The sequence below is a fragment of the Pseudophryne corroboree genome (genome assembly GCF_028390025.1).
Source record: "Pseudophryne corroboree isolate aPseCor3 chromosome 8 unlocalized genomic scaffold, aPseCor3.hap2 SUPER_8_unloc_4, whole genome shotgun sequence".
In the NCBI taxonomy this organism is placed as follows: domain Eukaryota; kingdom Metazoa; phylum Chordata; class Amphibia; order Anura; family Myobatrachidae; genus Pseudophryne; species Pseudophryne corroboree.
This window is the reverse complement of record NW_026967622.1, coordinates 554,477-578,014: the sequence shown is the minus strand read 5'-3', so window position 1 is coordinate 578,014 and position 23,538 is coordinate 554,477. Positions and strand designations below refer to the sequence as shown.

At 46.6% G+C, this 23,538-nt stretch overlaps 1 protein-coding gene across 1 annotated transcript in view; it reads left to right on the top strand.

Annotated features, from left to right (window-relative positions):
- Positions 1-446: 446 nt before the first annotated feature.
- Positions 447-23,538, top strand: part of GIPR (gastric inhibitory polypeptide receptor) — a 94,256-nt gene continuing 71,164 nt past the window's right edge. Inside the window, exons 1-3 of the mRNA XM_063950476.1 lie at positions 447-525; positions 4,561-4,668; positions 4,750-4,874. Coding sequence (XP_063806546.1) covers positions 447-525; positions 4,561-4,668; positions 4,750-4,874 — 312 coding nt within the window. The remainder of the gene's footprint in view (positions 526-4,560; positions 4,669-4,749; positions 4,875-23,538) is intronic.

Sequence of the window (23,538 nt, the reverse complement as noted above, 5' to 3'; positions counted from 1 at the left end):
CATTTTCCTGTGTGTGTGTGTGTGTGTGTGTGTGTGTGTGTGTGTGTGTGTGTATATCCCACATTACCATGTCCAAGGACTCTGTGTCCTGTGCTGCAGAGTGTGTATCTTCTCCTGAGGAGTATATTCCATGTACTCAAGACTGCAATATACTGTCTCAGGCTTTGGAACCCGAACCCCCATGGGTGAATTCTTTAAGGGGAATGATATCCCCGATTTCTACAAGGATGTCACATACTGAGAAAGAGACGCAGTTTTTGAGGAAATCTGTGGATGGGTTACAATATTTGGCCCCCACTACTTCATCAAAAACCCCACCTACATACCCACAAAACGTACACTTGCCCAGATAATGCAAGCTGACACTGATACCGACTCTGATACAGGGGACGGTGATGGGGATATGCGGGGGGGGGGGGGTCTCTTTTGCTAAAGGGGTGCAACTAATGATTGAAGCCATTAAGGATGTTTTACACATTTCTGAGAATGTACGTGAACTGGTGGAGGAATCTTATTTTACAGAAAGTAAGAAATCCTCGCTTACCTTTCCGATTTCCAAGGAGTTAAACTCTTTGTTTGAATAATCCTGAAAAGACCCAGAGAAAAAATCTCATATCCCAAAAAGGGTTCTTATTGCTTTTCCTTTTCCTGAAGAGGATAGAAAAAAGTGGGAAAACCCACCTACAGTTGACGCTTCTGTATCTAGGTTGTCAAAAATAGGTGGTTTTACCTGTTCCTGGTTCAACCGCTTTGAAAGAGCCGGCTGACCGCAAAATTGAGACTACGCTCAAATCACTATACACTGCTACTGGCATAGCTTTAAGGCCTACTATTGCTTGTGCGTGGATTTCAAAAGCCATAGTGAAGTGGTCAGGCACATTACTAGAGGACTTAGATACTATGGATAGGAGTGACATTGAATTGTTTTTACGTCACATAGAGGACTCTGCAGGTTTCATGGTGGAGGCCATGAAGGACCTTGGCATGCTGAATGCACGGGCTACTTCTCTGGCGGTCTCAGCGCGCAGAGGACTCTGGCTACGCCAATGGACTGCGGATACAGAATCCAAGAGAAGTGTGGAGAACCTACTCTTCACAGGTCAGGCTCTGTTTGGGGATGCATTGGATGCGTGGATCTTCCCTCAGCAGCACCACCGGCTAGAAAATCTTATCCTTCGCCTACACTGCAGTCCTTTCGGACCGCAAAATTAAAAAAATCCAATCCCCCTCCCACCTTCTTTAGAGGAGGTCGAAGAAAGTCCAGAAAACTTGCTCCATCAGGTTCCCAGGAACAGAAACCAGGTTCTGTTTCCTCAAAATAGTCAGCATGACTGTGGACCTCCCAGCCTGGTGGTCGGGCAGGTGGGAGCGAGACTAAAAGATTTCAGTCACGTTTGGGTGTCATCATGCCTAGACCCCTGGGTAAAAGATATTGTTGCCCAGGGTTACAGGCTGGAGTTTCATGAGCTCACACCTCACAGATTCTTCAAATCAGGCTTACCAGTTTCGCTGACAGAAAGTGCTATCCTACAGGAAGCCATTCAAAAATTGGTTCAAACAAATGTCATTGTTCCAGTTCCACCTCACCTACAACACAAGGGTTATTACTCAAACCTGTTTGTGGTACCGAAACCGGCCGATTCGGTAAGGCCAATATTAAACCTAAAGTCATTGAACCCCTACTTGAGGGAATTCAAATTCAAGATGGAATCTCTGAGAGCTGTGATCTCAGGTCTGGAGGAGGAGGAATTCCAAGTATCCCTGGATATCAAGGATGCATTCCTTCACATTCCGATCTGGCCGCCTCACCAGGCTTATCTCAGATTTACGCTGCTGGACTGTCACTATCAGTTCCAGGCACTGCCTTTTGGCCTATCCACAGCACCAAGGGTGTTCACCAAGGTCATGGCAGAGATGATCTTCTGGAATTACTGCTGGAGGATCCGAAGCCTCTTCCTCTTCGCGAGGACCTTCTCCTACAGGGGCCGTTCGCCTATCAAGACTTACCACGGCTACGTTTGACAGCATGGAGGTTGAACGCCAGATCTTAGCTCGGAAAGGCATTCCGAAAGCGGTCATTCCTGCCCTGATACAGGCTAGGAAGGGAGTTACGTCTAAACATTACCATCAAATTTGGAAAAAGTATGTGTCTTGGTGTGAATCCAAGAAGTTTTGTGCGGTGGAGTTTCAACTGGGACGGTTTCTCCTCTTTCTGCAAGCAGGTGTGGATGTAGGCCTACGCTTGGGCTCCATAAAGGTCCAGATTTCGGCCTTGTCCATTTTCTTCCAGAAACAATTGGCGGCTCTTCCTGAGGTTCAGTTATTCTTGAAAGGGGCTCCGCATATTCAACCACCCTTTTGCCTCCTACAGCACCTTGGGCTCTTAATGTGGTACTGCAGTTCCTGCAATCAAATTGGTTCGAACCTTTACAGGAGGTGGATGTAAAGTTTCTTACTTGTAAAGCGGTCACACTGTTGGCATTGGCATCTGTTCAGTGTGTGTCGGAATTGGGGGCTTTGTCATGCAAGAGCCCCTATTGATTTTCCATGAGGATAGAGCTGAGCTCAGAAGAACGCGTCAGCATTTTCTTCCATATCACCCAACCTATTGTGGTGCCAGTGGCTACTGACACCTCGATTAACTCAAGGTCCTTGGATGTGGTAAGGGCTTTGAAAATATATGTGAAGAGAACTTCTCGTTACAGAAAATCGGACTCTCTGTTTGTCCTATATGATCCCAAGAAAATTGGGTGTCCTGCTTCTAAGCAGACGATTTCTCATTGGATCAGGTTTACTATCCAGCATGCTTGTTCTAAAGCAGGATTGCTGTGTCCTATGTCTGTTAAGGCCCACTCTACTTGTAAAGTGGGCTCTTCCTGGGCGGCTGGTCGGGGGGTCTCGGCTTTACAGCTTTGCCGAGTGACTACTTGGTCAGGGTAGAACACGTTTGCTAAGGTCTACAAGTTCGATACTTTGGCCTCTGAGGACCTACAGTTTGGTCAATCTGTTCTGCAGGAACCTCAGCACTCTCCCTCCCGTACTGGGAGCTTTGGTACATCCCCATGGTACTAATATGGACCCCAGCATCCTCTAGGAAGTAAGAGAAAATAGGATTTTAATTATCTACTGGTAAATCCTTTTCTCGTAGTCCGTAGAGGATGCTGGGCGCCCGCCCAGTGCTTCATATTCCTGCATTGTTACTTGGTTCAGTATTGTTGTTTCAGCCATTGCTGAATTGTTCCAAGTTGGTTAGCTTGGCTTTCCTTTTGTTCTGTGTGAGCTGGTGTGAATCTCACCATTATCTGTGTATTTCCTTTTCTCGAAGTATGTCCGTCTCCTCGGGCACAGTGCTAGACTGAGTCTGGTAGGAGGGGCATAGAGGGAGGAGCCAGCCCACACTATTAAACTCTTAAAGTGCCAGTGGCTCCCAAAGAACCCGCCTATACCCCATGGTACTAATGTAGACCCCAGCATCCTCTACGGACTACGAGAAAAGGATTTACTGGTAGGTAATTTAAAATCCTATTTTTCCTAACTCACCCTGCCTCGTAGTTGGCCCCTGCAGTTACCGCAATCGGTAGCCCATTGTAGCTCATGGGCTACCCTTCGCGGGATGTAGTTCCGGCAGGGTTCCTCAGGAACACTCCGCCGGCAATGCACCCTGTGCATGGTGGTCGTGGTGATGGCCCCGGCAGCATACTCGGCACAGCACAGGGACGGGCCTCTGCTGGGTGTTACATCCACCCGATATGATCGCCCAGGACAGCATTGCATATGTGATCGTTGGTAAATGGGCCCCAATGGCCGCTAGTATTGATACTTGTAGTACAGTTACAGCCCACGTCCTCTCCATGCGTTCTCCTGTGTGACATGGCGCCTGATCATGAGGGAGGGAATCTTATCTTGAATCCCAGCATGGCAGATACAAAACTTCCATGAAAATCCTGCTTTACCTCATTTTCAGAGCGGAGCTTGGCGTGAGGATCCACTCGGGTGGAATTCAGACCTGATCGCTGGGCTGCTAAAATTTTTGTCCTGCGATCAGACATTGGCGCACAAGGGGAGTGTATATTCGCCGTGCAAGTGTGCGATCGCATGTGTTTACGCCGAGCAGCTAAAAAATACCTCAGTCAGCGGACAGCTGCAGATCCGTTCCCACCTCACTCACCATGGAATGGATTTTACACTGCGCAGTGTGTGCGCAGCCCAGGACTTACTCTTGGACACGCCTGCGTTTTCCCTGACACTCCCGGAAACGGTCAGTTACCGCCCACAAATGTCCTCCTGCTGTCAATCAGCGTGCGAATGGCTGTGAGATTAGAATTTTCGCACCAGATTGTCTCTGAGCGGCGATGCCTGTTGCTTGCCAACGTGCGTGTGCATTGCGGGGCATAGACATGCGCAGTCTATCGATAATCGGCCACTGTGTGAGAACGCACAGCAGCGACCAGGTCTGAATCGAGCCCTTGGTTCTCACACATGTGAAGCTGATCGCTAGGTCTTAGTAATGTCCAGCCGCTGACATGTAACACGCTACCGTCACTTTGTCCTTCCCTACAGGAGTCTTCTGTAATCGCACATTTGACATGTATGTATGCTGGGGGGACGCCGCTGCTAACACAACACATGCAGAGCCGTGTCCATCTTACCTGCCCTGGTACCCTCAAGGTGAGGAGGAGGAACATGGGGGGGGGGGGGGGGACACCGGCGGGCACTGACACCCTGCCTTACATTTTCTCTGCCCCTCAGTAAAAGATGGCTTTGTGTTCCGGCGCTGTGGCCCAGATGGTCAGTGGGTCCAGGATGAGACAGACCTGCCATGGAGAGACCACTCTCAGTGTGAGAATGTCGACCCAGAACAGGAGCAGTCAGAGGTAAGAGACATCACTAATACCTATCTTATATGTACTAATGCCCAATATGGGGTGATATAGAGTGTTACATGGGGTAATATATGGGGTGATATAGGGTGTTACATGGGGTAATATATGGGGTGATATAGAGTGTTACATGGGGTAATATATGGGGTGATATAGAGTGTTACATGGGGTGATATTGAGTGTTACATGGGGTAATATATGGGGTGATATAGAGTGCTACATGGGGTAATATATGGGGTGATATAGAGTGCTACATGGGGTGATATTGAGTGTTACATGGGGTAATATATGGGGTGATATAGGGTGTTACATGGGGTAATATATGGGGTGATATAGGGTGTTACATGGGGTAATATATGGGGTGATATAGGGTGTTACATGGGGTAATATATGGGGTAATATAGGGTGTTACATGGGGTAATATATGGGGTTATATAGGGTGTTACATGGGGTAATATATGGGGTGATATAGAGTGCTACAAGGGGTGATATAGAGTGTTACATGGGGTAATATATGAGGTATTATATGGGGTAATATAGAGTGTTACATGGGGTAATATATGAGGTATTATATGGGGTAATATAGGGTGTTACATGGGGTAATATATGAGGTATTACATGGGGTAATATAGGTTGTTACATGGGGTAAAATATGAGGTATTATATGGGGTAATATAGGGTGTTACATGGGGTAAAATATGAGGTATTATATGGGGTAATATAGGGTGTTACATGGGTAATATATGAGGTAATATATGGGGTAATATAGAGTGTTACATGGGGTAAATATGAGGTATTATATGGAGTATTATAGAGTGTTACATGGGGTAAATATGAGGTATTATATGGAGTATTATAGAGTGTTACATGGGGTAAATATGAGGTATTATATGGGGTAATATAGGGTGTTACATGGGGTAATATATGAGATATTATATGGGGTAATATAGAGTGTTACATGGGGTAAATATGAGGTATTATATGAAGTATTATAGAGTGTTACATGGGGTAAATATGAGGTATTATATGGAGTATTATAGAGTGTTACATGGGGTAATATATGAGGTATTATATGGGGTAATATAGAGTGTTACATGCGGTAAATATGAGGTATTATATGGGGTAATATAGGGTGTTACATGGGGTAATATATGAGATATTATATGGGGTAATATAGAGTGTTACATGGGGTAATATATGAGGTATTATATGGAGTATTATAGAGTGTTACATGGGGTAAATATGAGGTATTATATGGAGTATTATTGAGTGTTACATGGGGTAAATATGAGGTATTATATGGGATAATATAGTGTGTTACATGGGGTAAATATGAGGTATTATATGGAGTAATATAGGGTGTTACATGGGGTAATATATGAGGTATTATATGGAGTAATATAGAGTGTTACATGGGGTAAATATGAGGTATTATAGAGTGTTACATGGGGTAATATATGAGGTATTATATGGGGTAATATAGAGTGTTACATGGGGTAAATATGAGGTATTATATGGAGTATTATAGAGTGTTACATGGGGTAAATATGAGGTATTATATGGGGTAACATAGGGTGTTACATGGGTAATATATGAGGTAATATATGGGGTAATATAGAGTGTTACATGGGGTAAATATGAGGTATTATATGGAGTATTATAGAGTGTTACATGGGGTAAATATGAGGTATTATATGAAGTATTATAGAGTGTTACATGGGGTAAATATGAGGTATTATATGGAGTATTATAGAGTGTTACATGGGGTAATATATGAGGTATATGGGGTAATATAGAGTGTTACATGGGGTAAATATGAGGTATTATATGGAGTAATATAGAGTGTTACATGGGGTAATATATGAGGTATTATATGGGGTAATATAGGGTGTTACATGGGGTAATATATGAGGTATTATATGGGGTAATATAGGGTGTGACATGGGGTAATATATGAGGTATTATAGGGGGTAATATAGAGTGTTACATGGGGTAAATATGAGGTATTATATGGAGTATTATAGAGTGTTACATGGGGTAAATATGAGGTATTATATGGAGTATTATAGAGTGTTACACGGGGTAATATATGAGGTATTATATGGGGTAATATAGAGTGTTACATTGGGTAAATATAAGGTATTATATGGAGTATTATAGAGTGTTACATGGTGTAGTATATGAGGTAATATAGAGTATATATATATATATATATATATATATTGGGTAATATGTAGTATTACATGGTGTAAGTATGAGGTATTATATGGAGTCATAAAGAGCATTATATGGGAAAGTATAGATTATGGGTAATATAGAATATTATATGGGGTAATGTAGAGTACTATATGGGGTAATATAGAGTATTATATGGGGAAGTATAGAATATGGGTAATATAGAATATTATATGGGGTAATGTAGAGTACTATATGGGGTAATTGTTATGCACACCAGTGCCTGCAGGAATGTACTGGTGTCTGAACTGTTATGCACACCAGTGCCTGTAGGAATGTACTGGTGTTTGAACTGTTATGCACACCAGTGCCTGCAGGAATGTACTGGTGTCTGAACGGATAGGGATGCAAAACAAATGAACTCACAGACAGACTGGGGAATATGACATTACGTACACAGAAGGTGATAGGGTAACAAAATAAACACAAAGTGAACAGAGAAGCCCAGAGGCTAAGAAACTGGGTGTCTCCCTAGTATTAGTAATGCTCAGATGGAAAAAGCAAGATGTTGTGTTTAAATACGTAGAGAACCCGAAATGCTGTTGCTAAGGGCAACAGCAAAACCCTAAAGGGTTACCAACGGGTGTGGCAGTAAACTCCTTGGTCAGAGATGGAATGATAGACACAAGGAGAGTCTCCACAATCCTAATCCTCACTTGCAGTGCACAGGTTCAGTTTACTGCCACTAAACTGACACCTGAACACCTTGCACAGTGAGACAGGATTTAGGCAGGCAAGTCTGAGAATACAGCCGCAAACTTGCTAAGTTCACAGAGTAGCAAAAGAACCCCAGCAAGTTAAACGACTGACTCCAGTCTTACTGCTAGGTCTGGATTGGCAGAGTGTAGTACCAAATCCCCAGACCTATTTGCAGTAAGCAACAACAAATACAAAGCTACACAGTACTGGCTAACTTTCAGGAACTGACTAACCAACAAAGATTCAGCAGCATCTGCTTAACCTGAGAAGAGGCCTTATATAGCAGGTGCTGTCCACGCCCCACTCAGACCTCACAGACTGTGAGCACAAAAACCAGCACCGGATCCCCTGCCGTGCACAGAGCCTGTAACCACTGCACAGCAAAAGACCCGAACCGGAGTATCAGCTGCGCTCAGGTTACTCCGCTAGCACTTGTCTCCCGGTTGCCATGACGACGTGGCAGCACAGGGCAGGAGACCCTAACAGTACCCCCCCTCTGACGAGGGGTCAAAGAACCCCTACCACCGGGTTTATCGGGGAACTGCGAGAAGAAAGAGCGTATCAGTCTGGGGGCATGAAGATCACAACTGCGCACCCACGACCGCTCCTCCGGGCCATACCCCTTCCAGTGCACCAAAAATGACAGCCGACCCCGAACCATCTTGGAGTCAAGAATCCTTTCAACAACAAACTCCCTCTGGCCACGTATCAGAAGAGGGGAAGGTCTTCCACTGGAAGAAGGATTACTAATCGCCCGTTTTAAAAGGGAACAATGAAATGTTTTATTGATACCCAAAGAACGGGGCAGATCTAACTGAAATGCCACCGGATTGATAACCCTGGTGATCTTATAAGGGCCGATGAACCGGGGGCCTAACTTATGAGATGGCTGTCTCAACTTCAAATTCTTGGTAGACAACCAGACGAAGTCTCCTAATTTGAAGCTGCAGGGTCTTTTCCGCTTATCAAAAACCCTTTTGGTCACTAATGACACAGACACAAGGGCTTTCTTCACTTTCCTCCAAATACCTCTAAGGACCGAAACCACAGAGGAACCACCAGGCGTGGAGTCCAGGGGGTCAAAAGAATTGGCCTTAGGATGATGCCCATACACACAAAGGAAGGGAGAGATCCCTGTAGCAGAGTGAGCCGCGTTGTTATAGGCAAACTCCGCCATGGACAGATGAGCAACCCAGTCAGTCTGACACTTGGAGACATAACACCTGAGGAACTGCTCCAAGGACTGGTTCACCCTTTCAGTCTGCCCATTAGACTGCGGATGGTAGCCTGACGACAAGCTGACAGAAATCTGGAGATCGGAACAAAATGCCCTCCAGAATTTGGCCACAAACTGGGATCCGCGGTCAGAGACCACATCAAGTGGCAACCCGTGGAGACGCACAACATGTAGCATAAATAATTCAGACAGGCGTCTGGCCGATGGCTGCCCAACCAGTGGAACGAAGTGCGCCATCTTCGAAAACCTGTCAACGACAACCCAGATGGCTGTCATCCCCGAGGATTTGGGCAAGTCCACCACAAAATCCATTGAAATGTCGGTCCATGGCTTAGATGGGATAGAGAGTGGATGTAATGGGCCAACAGGAACCCCTCTAGGAGTCTTATTTCGGGCACAGATGTCACATGCCCGAACCCACTGATCCACATCCTTAGCCACCGAGGACCACCATACCGCCCTAGATAGCAACTCCCGAGTTCTGGCAATACCCGGGTGACCTGCTGACTTCTTGGCATGGAATTCCAGGAACACTCGCTGTCTTAACCTAGGAGGCACAAACAAAAGACCTACCGGAAGGTCTGGAGGAGCCTGCTCCTGTGCTCTAAGGACTAATGATAAGAGGTCCTGGGTAATGCCCACTTTAATACATGATGGGGACACAATGGGCAACGGCTCCTCGGTGGTCTCCTGGATTGGAGCAAAACTCAGCGAGAGCGCATCAGCCTTGATGTTTTTTGACCCAGGGCGATATGTTATCAAAAAATTAAAGCGAGCAAAAAACAAAGCCCATCGTGCCTGCCTGGCATTGAGACGCTTCGCTGACTCTAAATATGCCAGATTCTTATGGTCGGTGAGAATTGAGACCACAAATTTAGCCCCCTCAAGCCAGTGTCTCCACTCCTCGAGTGCATCCTTAATAGCCAACAATTCCCGGTTACCCACGTCATAATTCATCTCGGCAGGCGAAAATTTACGGGAAAAGTAAGCACAGGGATGAAGGCGATTATCAGACACTCCCATCTGAGAGAGCACTGCCCCAATACCCATCTCAGAGGCATCCACCTCCACCACAAAAGGACGCTCTGGATCTGGGTGTCGCAGCACATTGGCCGATACAAATGCCCTTTTGAGACGGGCAAAAGCCGCTTTAGCCTCACAAGACCAGTGAGCAACATCCGCCCCTTTCTTAGTGAGTGCCACCAAGGGCGCCACTATAGACGAAAATCCAGCGATAAATCGTCTATAAAAATTCGCAAAGCCCAGGAAACGCTGAAGCGCCTTCAAACTAGTGGGCTGCACCCAATCCAGGACTGCCTGTACCTTGGAATCCTCCATTTGGAAACCTTCTGGGGAGATAATATATCCTAGAAATGCGATTTGCTGAACTTCAAATTCGCACTTCTCCAGCTTCGCCCCAAGCCGGTGGTCTCTGAGTTTCTGGAGGACTAAGCGTACATGCTTCCGATGTTCCTTCAGGGAATGGGAGAAGATTAGGATGTCATCTAAGTATACAACTAAGAATCTATCCAAATATTCCCTGAGTACATCATTCATGAAATCCTGGAAGACTGCCGGGGCATTACAGAGCCCAAAAGGCATCACCAAATATTCATAATGCCCTGAGTGGGTATTAAAGGCAGTCTTCCATTCATCCCCCTCTCTTATTCGGATTAGATTGTACGCACCGCGTAGGTCAATCTTAGAAAAAATGGTGGCAGTACGAAGCTGGTCAAACAAGACCGAAATGAGAGGCAGTGGGTATGAGTTTTTAATCGTGATACAGTTCAATTCCCTGAAGTCGATGCAGGGTCGCAACGAACCGTCCTTTTTACCCATGAAGAAGAACCCCGACCCAACTGGAGACTGTGAAGGTCTGATAAATCCCTTAGCCAAGTTCACCTGAATGTACTCTGCCATAGCCTGAGTCTCAGGACGTGACAGGGAGTACAACCTGCTCTTGGGAAGCTTAGCATTTGGCAACAAATCAATGGCACAGTCATAGGGGCGATGGGGAGGTAGTACCTCTGCAACTTTTTTGGAGAACACGTCCGCAAAATCTGCATAACACCCTGGCAATCCTGGCAAACTTAGCTGCGAGAGCCTGACTGGAAGGCTCAAGCAACTCCTGAAACAATCAGTACCCCAACTAAGAATCTCCCCAGAGACCCAGTCAAATTGAGGATTGTGGGCCCTTAACCAGGGTAACCCCAACACCAATGGGGCAAAAGTACAGACAGTCACATAAAAGGACAATTTTTCAGAGTGTGTGGCTCCAATAAACAAAGAAATCTGGCTAGTGCAAGAGGTAATTTTACCTTGGGATAATGGTTCCCCGTTTAACCCACAAATCTCAATTTCCGATGCCAAGGGTACTAAGGGAACAGAGTGTTTCAGGGCGAATTGGCGGTCCATAAAAACCCCGTCGGCCCCACTGTCCACAAAGGCCTCAGTCTTGACAGTTTGACCGAGGATCTTCAAGGTCACCGGAATGATAAAAGTCTTCTTGGGAAATTCTGACTTCTGGCCTGACAGGATATTTCCCATCACCCTCAGGCCCTGAAGTTTTCCGGCTTTTTTGGGCATGATACTACCACATGACCTTTATTCCCACAGTACAAACACAACCCCTGCTGTCTCCTCCGCGTCTTCTCACGCGAGGAGAGGCGGGTAGCCCCAATCTGCATAGGCTCCTCGGAAAATTCCTCAGAGTCTGAGGTTCCCTTGGGAAAGAAGGAAACCTCGGTCTCCCTTTCAAGCCTACGCTCTCTTAGCCGTCTATCCACCCGGATGGATAACTGCATGAGCTGATCCAAGCTATCAGGCAAGGGATATTGTACCAGTTGGTCTTTTATCTGGTTAGAAAGACCTCTTCGGTACTGGTGTCTCAGGGTTGGGTCATTCCACTGGGTATCATGGGCCAACCTCCGAAACTCCGTACAGTAAACCTCAACTGGCCTTCGCCCTTGCTTAAGGATCGAAATCTGAGCCTCGGCTGAGGCCGTCTTGTCAGGGTCATCATACAACATGCCCAGTGCCGTAAAAAAAAGCATCAACACTTTTAAGCGACGGACAGTCAGGCTGCAACCCATATGCCCAGACCTGTGGGTCTCCTTGTAGCAAGGAAATCACTATGCCCACCCGCTGAATCTCCGACCCAGAAGACTGAGGCCTAAGCTGGAAGTATAGCTTGCAGCTCTCCTTGAAACAAAAGAACTGCGAGCGATCTCCAGAAAAACGATCCGGGAGATTTACTTTCGGCTCCTTAACCCCTAAAGGTGCTGCTGCTGCGGGAGCTCCGCCAGCGGCCTGGGAGGTGTGCATTTTAATGGACAAATCATTAAATTGTCGAGTCAGGACCTGCACCTGATCGACCACCTGTTGCAACGTATTTTGAGGGGTATGCTCCATATTCCCACAAAATTTCAACAGGAGTATTTGGCTGCTGAATATGTTATGCACACCAGTGCCTGCAGGAATGTACTGGTGTCTGAACTGTTATGCACACCAGTGCCTGTAGAAATGTACTGGTGTTTGAACTGTTATGCACACCAGTGCCTGCAGGAATGTACTGGTGTCTGAACGGATAGGGATGCAAAACAAATGAACTCACAGACAGACTGGGGAATGTGACATTACATACACAGAAGGTGATAGGGTAACAAAATAAACACAAAGTGAACAGAGAAGCCCAGAGGCTAAGAAACTGGGTGTCTCCCTAGTATTAGTAATGCTCAGATGGAAAAAGCAAGATGTTGTGTTTAAATACGTAGAGAACCCGAAATGCTGTTGCTAAGGGCAACAGCAAAACCCTAAAGGGTTACCAACGGGTGTGGCAGTAAACTCCTTGGTCAGAGATGGAATGATAGACACAAGGAGAGTCTCCACAATCCTAATCCTCACTTGCAGTGCACAGGTTCAGCTTACTGCCACTAAACTGACACCTGAACACCTTGCACAGTGAGACAGGATTTAGGCAGGCAAGTCTGAGAATACAGCCGCAAACTTGCTAAGTTCACAGAGTAGCAAAAGAACCCCAGCAAGTTAAACGACTGACTCCAGTCTTACTGCTAGGTCTGGATTGGCAGAGTGTAGTACCAAATCCCCAGGCCTATTTGCAGTAAGCAACAACAAATACAAAGCTACACAGTACTGGCTAACTTTCAGGAACTGACTAACCAACAAAGATTCAGCAGCATCTGCTTAACCTGAGAAGAGGCCTTATATAGCAGGTGCTGTCCACGCCCCACTCAGACCTCACAGTCTGTGAGCACAAAAACCAGCACCGGATCCCCTGCCGTGCACAGAGCCTGTAACCACTGCACAGCAAAAGACCCGAACCGGAGTATCAGCTGCGCTCAGGTTACTCCGCTAGCACTTGTCTCCCGGTTGCCATGACGACGTGGCAGCACAGGGCAGGAGACCCTAACAGTAATATAGAGTATTATATGGGGAAGTATAGAATATTATATGGGGTAATGTGGAGTACTATATGGGGTAATATAGAGTATTATATGGGGAAGTATAGAATATGGGTAATATAGAATATTATATGGGGTAATGTAGAGTACTATATGGGGTAATATAGAGTATTATATGGGGAAGTATAGAATATTATATGGGGTAATGTGGAGTATTATATGGGGAAGTATAGAATATGGGTAATATAGAAAATTATATGGGGTAATGTAGAGTACTATATGGGGTAATATAGAGTATTATATGGGGAAGTATAGAATATTATATGGGGTAATGTGGAGTACTATATGGGGTAATATAGAGTATTATATGGGGAAGTATAGAATATGGGTAATATAGAATATTATATGGGGTAATGTAGAGTACTATATGGGGTAATATAGAGTATTATATGGGAAAGTATAGAATATTATATGGGGTAATGTGGAGTATTATATGGGGAAGTATAGAATATGGGTAATATAGAAAATTATATGGGGTAATGTAGAGTACTATATGGGGTAATATAGAGTATTATATGGGGAAGTATAGAATATTATATGGGGTAATGTGGAGTACTATATGGGGTAATATAGAGTATTATATGGGGAAGTATAGAATATGGGTAATATAGAATATTATATGGGGTAATGTAGAGTACTATATGGGGTAATATAGAGTATTATATGGGGAAGTATAGAATATTATATGGGGTAATGTGGAGTATTATATGGGGTAATGTGGAGTACTATATGGGGTAATATAGATTATTATATGGGGAAGTATGGAATATGGGTAATATATGAGGAAATGTATAATATTATATTGGGTAATAGAGAGTATTATATTGGATAATATAAAGTATTAGGTGATTTATATCGCCCTACGGGCCTTCACACCATCGCAAGGGCTACGCCCTGTTAAGCCCTGCACGCCTTTCTGGCGTTCAATATTTGTATTCTCTGGAGTATTACCGGCATTCTTAGTTTTGTTAGTGGTTAAATATTGCATGACGAAAGGGCGTCCGTGGTGAAGGGGGCGTAGCCCTTAGCGACGGCGTGAACAATGGCCACAGGTAGCAGAGCCGCTTATACACACAGCGTCCATAATACACACAGTCGCTTACACAACCAATCCTGTGGTTGGTGGAGTGGCAGGTGCTGGGGTGCCGCGGGTGGGGTAGAGGGTCCGGATGCACCGCAAACAGGGGAGGGGCGGGTGCGGGGGTGCCGCGGATGGAAGAGGAGGTCTGTGGGTGCTGCGGGGGGGAGGGGTTGCCGCAGGTGGGGAAGGGGTAGGTGTGGGGTTGTTTTGCGGGTGGGGGAGGTGTGGGGGTGCCACGGGTTGCGGGAGTGCAGTGGGTGGGGGAGAGGTTGGTTGTTAGGGTGCCGTGGGTGGGGGAGGGTCGGGGGCGGTGGTGCCGCTGGTGGGTGGGTGCCGCGGGTGGGGGAGGGGTGGATGTGCAGGGCAGGACGGAAATAGACGCAGCAGCGTGTGGTCAGGCAGGGAGCGCGACCTCTGCGTCTTAGGTGCTTTCATCAACTATGTTTAAAGTGATCACCACTCGCCAGAGGCATCATGCCCTGCATCCAGCCACCCAGATCTGTGACGCTATGACTCAGACTCCGCCCAGCGCTGTGACTCCGCCCAGCGTTGTGACTCCGCCCAGCGTTGTGACTCCGCCCAGCGTTAGGAAATGAGTCACAGATCTGGGCAAATATATAGGAGATTATATGAGATAATATAAAGTATATAGAGTAATATAGAGTTATATATAAGGTAATATATTTTAATAAATGGTCAATTATAGAGAATTTCATGGGGTTATATTGAATAATATATGGGGTGATAGAGTACTTTATGGGGTAAACTAGAGTCTTACGTGGTATAATATAGAGTATGTGAGTATGATGGGATCAACATAGATTTGTATGCATTTTTCATGCCAAAAATAGGATTATGCCTATATATATATATATATAATATACTAGTCATATATGAACACTAATGAGAATTCTGAGTAACATGAGTAATATCGGTTTAATACAGCATATTATATGAAAGATATAGCATATTGGTAAAAATATACTGTACCTGCATTTCATACACCTGGCTGGAGAGGGAGCGTAGGTAACTACACCTACATTCCATACACCTGGCTGGTCATATATGAACACTAATGAGAATTCTGAGTAACATGAGTAATATCGGTTTAATACAGCATATTATATGAAAGATATAGCATATTGGTAAAAATATACTGTACCTGCATTTCATACACCTGGCTGGAGAGGGAGCGTAGGTAACTACACCTACATTCCATACACCTGGCTGGAGAGGGAGCGTAGGTAACTACATCTGTATTTCATACTTCTGGCTGGAGAGGGTGCGTAGGTAACTACACCTGTATTTCAGACACCTGGCAAGAGAGGGAGCGTAGGTAACTACACCTGTATTTCATACCGCTGGCTGGAGAGGGAGCGTAGGTAACTACACCTGTATTTCATACACCTGGCTGGAGAGGGAGCATAGGTAACTACACCGCATTTCAAATACATGGCTGGAGAGGGAGCGTAGGTCACTGCACCTGTATTTCATACACCTGGCAAGAGAGGGAGCGTAGGTAACTACACCTGTATTTCATACACCTGGCTGGAGAGGGAGCGTAGGTAACTACACCTGTATTTCATATACCTGGCTGGAGAGGGAGGGTAGGTAACTACACCTGTATTTCATACCCCTGGCTGCAGAGGGAGCGTAGGTAACTACACCTGCATTTCATTCCCCTGGCTGCAGAGGGAGCGTAGGTAACTACACCTGTATTTCATATCCTTGGCTGGAGAGGGAGTGTAGGTAACTACACCTGCATTCCATACACCTGAGAGAAGAGGGAGCGTAGGTCACTGCACCTGCATTTCATACACCTGGCTGGAGAGGGAGCGTAGGTAACTACACCTGTATTTCATACTCGTGGCTGGAGAGGGAGTGTAGGTAACTACACCTGTATTTCATACACCTGAGAGAAGAGGGAGCGTAGGTCACTGCACCTGCATTTCATACACCTGGCTGGAGAGGGAGCGTAGGTAACTACACCTGCATTCCATACACCTGGCTGGAGAGGGAGCGTAGGTAACTACACCTGCATTTCAGACACCTGGCAAGAGAGGGAGCGTAGGTAACTACACCTGTATTTCATACACCTGGCTGGAGAGGGAGCGTAGGTAACTACACCTGCATTTCATACACCTGGCTGGAGAGGGAGCGTAGGTAACTACAGCTTCATTTCCTGGCTGGAGAGGGACCATAGGTAATTACACCTGTATTTCATATAACTGTCTGGAGAGGGACCGTAGGTAATTACACCTGTATTTCATATACCTGACTGGAGAGGGAGCGTAGATAACTACACCTGTATTTCATATCCTTGGCTGGAGAGGGAGTGTAGGTAACTACACCTGCATTTCATACACCTGGCAGAAGAGGGAGCGTAGGTAACTACCTCTGTATTTCATACTCCTGGCTGGAGAATGAGCGTAGGTAACTACACCTGTATTTCGTACACCTGGCTGGAGAGGGAGCGTAGGTAACTACACCTATATTTCATATACCTGGCTGGAGAGGAAGCGTAGGTAACTACACTTGCATTTCATACACCTGGCAAGAGAGGGAGCGTAGGTAACTACACCTGTATTTCATACACCTGGCAAGAGAGGGAGCGTAGGTAACTACACCTGTATTTCATACACCTGGCTGGAGAGGGAGTGTAGTTAACTACACCTGTATTTCATATACCTGTTTGGAGAGGGAGCGTAGGTAACTACACCTGTATTTCATATACCTGTTTGGAGAGGGAGCGTAGGTAACTACACCTGCATTTCATACCCCTGGCTGCAGAGGGAGTGTAGGTAACTACACCTGTATTTCATATCCTTGGCTGGAGAGGGAGTGTAGGTAATTACACCTGCATTTCATACACCTGAGAGAAGAGGGAGCGTAGGTCACTGCACCCGTATTTCATACTCCTGGCTGGAGAGGGAGCGTAGGTAACTACACCTGTATTTCATACACCTAGCTGGAGAGGGAGCGTAGGGAACTACACCTGTATTTCATACACCTCGCTGGAGAGGGAGCGTAGGTAACTACACCTGTATTTCATACTCCTGGCTGGAGAGGGAGCGTCGATAACTACACCTGTATTTCATATTCCTGGCTGGAGAGGGAGCGCAGGTAACTACACCTGTATTCCTTACATCTGGCTGGAGAGGGAGCGTAGGTAACTACACCTGTATTTCATATACCTGGCTGGAGAGGGAGCGTAGATAACTACACCTGTATTTCATATACCTGGCTGGAGAGGGAGCGTAGGTAACTACACCTGTATTCCTTACATCTGGCTGGAGAGGGAGCGTAGGTAACTACACCTGTATTTCATATACCTGGCTGGAGAGGGAGTGTAGGTAACTACACCTGTATTTCATATACCTGGCTGGAGAGGGAGCGTAGATAACTACACCTGTATTCCATACACCTGGCTGGAGAGGGAGCGTAGATAACTACACCTGTATTTCATACACCTCGCTGGAGAGGGAGCGTAGGTAACTACACCTGTATTTCATACTCCTGGCTGGAGAGGGAGCATAGGTAACTACACCTGTATTTCATACACCTCGCTGGAGAGGGAGCGTAGGTAACTACACCTGTATTTCATATACCTGGCTGGAGAGGGAGCGTAGATAACTACACCTGTATTTCATATACCTGGCTGGAGAGGGAGCGTAGGTAACTACACCTGTATTCCTTACATCTGGCTGGAGAGGGAGCGTAGGTAACTACACCTGTATTCCTTACATCTGGCTGGAGAGGGAGCGTAGGTAACTACACCTGTATTTCATATAACTGGCTGGAGAGGGAGCGTAGATAACTACACCTGTATTTCATATACCTGGCTGGAGAGGGAGCGTAGATAACTACACCTGTATTCCTTACATCTGGCTGGAGAGGGAGCGTAGGTAACTACACCTGTATTCCATACACCTGGCTGGAGAGGGAGCGTAGGTATTTACACCTGTATTTCATATCCTTGGCTGGAGAGGGAGTGTAGATAACTACACCTGTATTTCATACACCTGGCTGGAGAGGGAGCGTAGGTAACTACACCTGTATTTCTCTGACGTCCTAGTGGATGCTGGGGACTCCGTCAGGACCATGGGGATTAGCGGCTCCGCAGGAGACAGGGCACAAAAATAAAGCTTTAGGATCAGGTGGTGTGCACTGGCTCCTCCCCCTATGACCCTCCTCCAAGCCTCAGTTAGGTTTTTGTGCCCGTCCGAGCAGGGTGCAATCTAGGTGGCTCTCCTAAAGAGCTGCTTAGAAAAAGTTTTTAGGTTTTTTATTTTACAGTGAGTCCTGCTGGCAACAGGCTCACTGCATCGAGGGACTTAGGGGAGAAGAAGTGAACTCACCTGCGTGCAGGATGGATTGGCTTCTTAGGCTACTGGACACCATTAGCTCCAGAGGGATCGAACACAGGCCCAGCCATGGAGTCCGGTCCCGGAGCCGCGCCGCCGACCCCCTTGCAGATGCCGAAAAGTGAAGAGGTCCAGAAACCGGCGGCAGAAGACTTTTCAGTCTTCATGAGGTAGCGCACAGCACTGCAGCTGTGCGCCATTGTTGTCACACACTTCACACCAACGGTCACGGAGGGTGCAGGGCGCTGCAGGGGGCGCCCTGGGCAGCAATGAGAATACCTTGTTCTGGCTAAAAAATACATCACATATAGCCCCTGGGGCTATATGGATGTATTTAACCCCTGCCAGGTCTCACAAACTCCGGAGAAGAGCCCGCCGAAATAGGGGGCGGGGCCTATCTCCTCAGCACACAGCGCCATTTTCCTGCTCAGCTCAGCTGCGAGGAAGGCTCCCAGGACTCTCCCCTGCACTGCACTACAGAAACAGGGTAAAACAGAGGGGGGGGGGGGGGGGGGCACTTTTTTGGCGTTTTTTGATATATATTAAGCTGCTATAAGGGAGACAACACTTCTATAGGGTTGTTCCTATATATTTATAGCGCTTGGGTGTGTGCTGGCAAACTCTCCCTCTGTCTCCCCAAAGGGCTAGTGGGGTCCTGTCTTCGATAAGAGCATTCCCTGTGTGTCTGCTGTGTGTCGGTACGTGTGTGTCGACATGTATGAGGACGATGTTGGTGTGGAGGCGGAGCAATTGCCGGTAATGGTGATGTCACCCCCTAGGGAGTCGACACCGGAATGGATGGCTTTGTTTATGGAATTACGTGATAATGTCAGCACGTTACAAAAATCAGTTGACGACATGAGACGGCCGGCAAACCAGTTAGTACCTGTACAGGCGTCTCAGACACCGTCAGGGGCTGTAAAACGCCCTTTACCTCAGTCGGTCGACACAGACCCAGACACGGACACCGAATCTAGTGTCGACGGTGAAGAAACAAACGTATTTTCCAGTAGGGCCACACGTTATATGATCACGGCAATGAAGGAGGCTTTGCATATCTCTGATACTGCATGTACCACAAAAAGGGGTATTATGTGGGGTCTGAAAAAACTACCTGTAGTTTTTCCTGAATCAGACGAATTGAATGAAGTGTGTGATGGAGCGTGGGTTAACCCCGATAGAAAACTGCTAATTTCAAAGAAGTTATTGGCATTATATCCTTTCCCGCCAGAGGTTAGGGCGCGCTGGGAAACACCCCCTAGGGTGGATAAGGCGCTCACACGCTTATCTAAACAAGTGGCGTTACCGTCTCCTGAAACGGCCGCCCTCAAGGATCCAGCGGATAGGAGGCTGGAAACTACCCTGAAAAGTATATACACTCATACTGGTGTTATACTGCGACCAGCCATCGCCTCTGCATGGATGTGCAGTGCTGGGGTGGTTTGGTCGGATTCCCTGACTGAAAATATTGATACCCTAGATAGGGACAGTATTTTATTGACTTTAGAGCAATTAAAGGATGCTTTTCTTTATATGCGAGATGCTCAGAGGGATATTTGCACTCTGGCATCGAGAGTAAGTGCGATGTCCATATCTGCCAGAAGAAGTTTATGGACGCGACAATGGTCAGGTGATGCGGATTCCAAACGGCATATGGAAGTATTGCCGTATAAGGGGGAGGAATTATTTGGGGTCGGTCTATCAGATTTGGTGGCCACGGCAACAGCCGGGAAATCCACCTTTTTACCTCAGGTCCCCTCCCAACAGAAAAAGACACCGTCTTTTCAGCCGCAGTCCTTTCGTTCCTAAAGGAACAAGCGGGCGAAAGGACAGTCATATTTGCCCCGAGGCAAAGGAAAGGGTAAGAGAGTGCACCAAGCAGCTTCTTCCCAGGAGCAGAAGCCCCCCCCCGGCTTCTGCAAAGCCCTCAGCATGACGTTGGGGCTTTACAAGCGGACTCAGGGGCGGTGGGGGGTCGACTCAAGAATTTCAGTGCACAGTGGGCTCACTCACAGGTGGACCCCTGGATCCTGCAGATAGTATCTCAGGGTTACAGGTTAGAATTCGAGAAGTCTCCCCCTCGCCGGTTCCTAAAGTCTGCTCTGCCAACGTCTCCCTCAGACAGGGCGACGGTATTGGAAGCCATTCACAAGCTGTATTCTCAGCAGGTGATAGTCAAGGTACCCCTCCTACAACAGGGAAAGGGGTATTATTCCACACTATTTGTGGTACCGAAGCCGGACGGCTCGGTAAGACCTATTCTAAATCTGAAATCTTTGAACCTGTACATACAAAAATTCAAGTTCAAGATGGAGTCACTCAGAGCAGTGATAGCGAATCTGGAAGAAGGGGACTTTATGGTGTCCCTGGACATCAAGGATGCTTACCTGCATGTCCCAATTTGCCCTTCACATCAAGGGTACCTCAGGTTCGTGGTGCAAAACTGTCATTATCAGTTTCAGACGCTGCCGTTTGGATTGTCCACGGCACCTCGGGTCTTTACCAAGGTAATGGCCGAAACGATGTTTCTTCTGCGAAGAAAAGGCATATTAATTATCCCTTACTTGGACGATCTCCTGATAAGGGCAAGGTCCAGGGAACAGCTGGGGGACGTAGTAGCACTAACCCAAGTAGTGCTGCAACAGCACGGGTGGATTCTGAATTTTCCAAAATCTCAATTGACCCCGACGACACGTCTGCTGTTCCAGGGAGTATGGTCAAGCCTGGAGATGTCTCTTCACATAAATATACTGGAGCTAAGAGCGATTTACAATGCTCTAAGCCTGGCAAAACCCCTGCTTCAGGGTCAGCCGGTGTTGATCCAGTCGGACAACATCACGGCAGTCGCCCACGTAAACAGACAGGGCGGCACAAGAAGCAGGAGAGCAATGGCAGAAGCTGCAAGGATTCTTCGCTGGGCGGAAGATCATGTGATAGTGAAAGGATTGCCCCTATATTCTTTAACCCTCGATGTGATGGCCTCTCAGACGTCCGTGAGTGTAAACCTTTAGCCACAAGTTACATGCACAACACAAGCAGTAAAGATTCACACTGTTTATTGTTCGTTTAACAAAAGTATATAAAAGAAAGGATTTAGGGCGTGTATATCCCAAGTCAATAACTAATTGGACAGAACACAAAAAGGGGCTAACATAACATGATTGGCTAGGAACTGCCGCAGTGGAAGGATATGCATATATGGGCAAGTTTGTATTTCAAATAGGGAGGTTGTTCACACGGTATAAAAAAGATAAGAGACAAGGACAGTAGCAAGGAATGTGCTGGAACATTAAGTTCTATAACACAAGCAATTCTATGACATTGAAGCAGAGACGAGCTTTAACCCTTTCAATCCCCTCTTAGAATCATTATTGTTATACTATATGATTCTTGCAAAGCTTACGTCTTTCTGCGCGCCAATGGCGCAATTTTTAGCCTGAGCGGGAGTTGCAGTAATTGTTGGGCATTTTAAGAAGGGTTAATCGTTGAGTTAATGATGTTCCGTGTTCATCCTTTTCATCTAAGGCTTCAGCGGGCTTATAGCCCCATGGGGTACCTGTGTTCCAGGCAGCCGCGGACCATGAGCTGCAATCATTTCCCCAGTTATGGCCTGTAACGCAAATATAAGGTACCTCGGGGCTTAGGTTGTCTGTGGTGTCAGCGCGGATCTGGTAGTCAACAGACTTTTGGACAGCAGCTAGTTGGGGGAATTGGAAATAATCTAGTATGTAGGTTGCGGTGTATGTGGTGGAAGAGTTATACCATAGTGTCAGTTTCCCTTATTCTGAGTTATATCAACCTCAGTCATTGAGAGGGGAAAATGGGCCAGTAGGGCTATCAAGATAGTCCCCAGGGTAAAGATAGGGGGCAGGTTCTTCATCGTTTTCTGTTCTTCTGTCTTCGCTAGGTGGGAGGTCAGGGCTGTCTGCCCCGGTTCGTACCTCACTGGAATCACTTGCTTCCCTCTCTAGGTCTGGTCTAGGAACCTTTTTTACTCGGGATGCATGGATCCAGGTAGGACTTTCCTCTGTCAGGACTGCTGTTCGGGTAACTGCTACGACCTCTGTCTCTGGACCATAGGTGAAGTCTCCTGGGCTCTTGCTGCGGGGGAGGATCTTCACCACTACTCTGTCTCCGACCTTAAAAGGGTGTGTAGGTTCCTGTGGATTCAAAGGGTTTTTACAAACAACCTCATGTTCAATTTCATCAAGTTTGGTTATGAGGGCCCTGACATACTCTTCCCTTATAAATTCTAGATCTCCTTCCTGTATCATCAACGGTTTCTTAGCCCAGGGTGTGGGGAAGGGTCTACCCATTAGTATTTCAAAGGGTGAGTATCCTAGAGTTTTCTGTGGGGTCATTCTGATTTCTGCTAGGACAATGGGAAGGACCTGCTTCCATTTGTGGAAGGTACCTCCTGTGGCCTTCCTTAGTTTGTCTTTGAGGGTCCTATTCATTCTTCCTACGACCCCTGAACTCTGCAGGTGGTACCGAGCTTTTACTAAGGCCTGTGTGATTTTGGCTGTAAAGGCTGAGCCTTTATCACTATTTATTTGCAGGG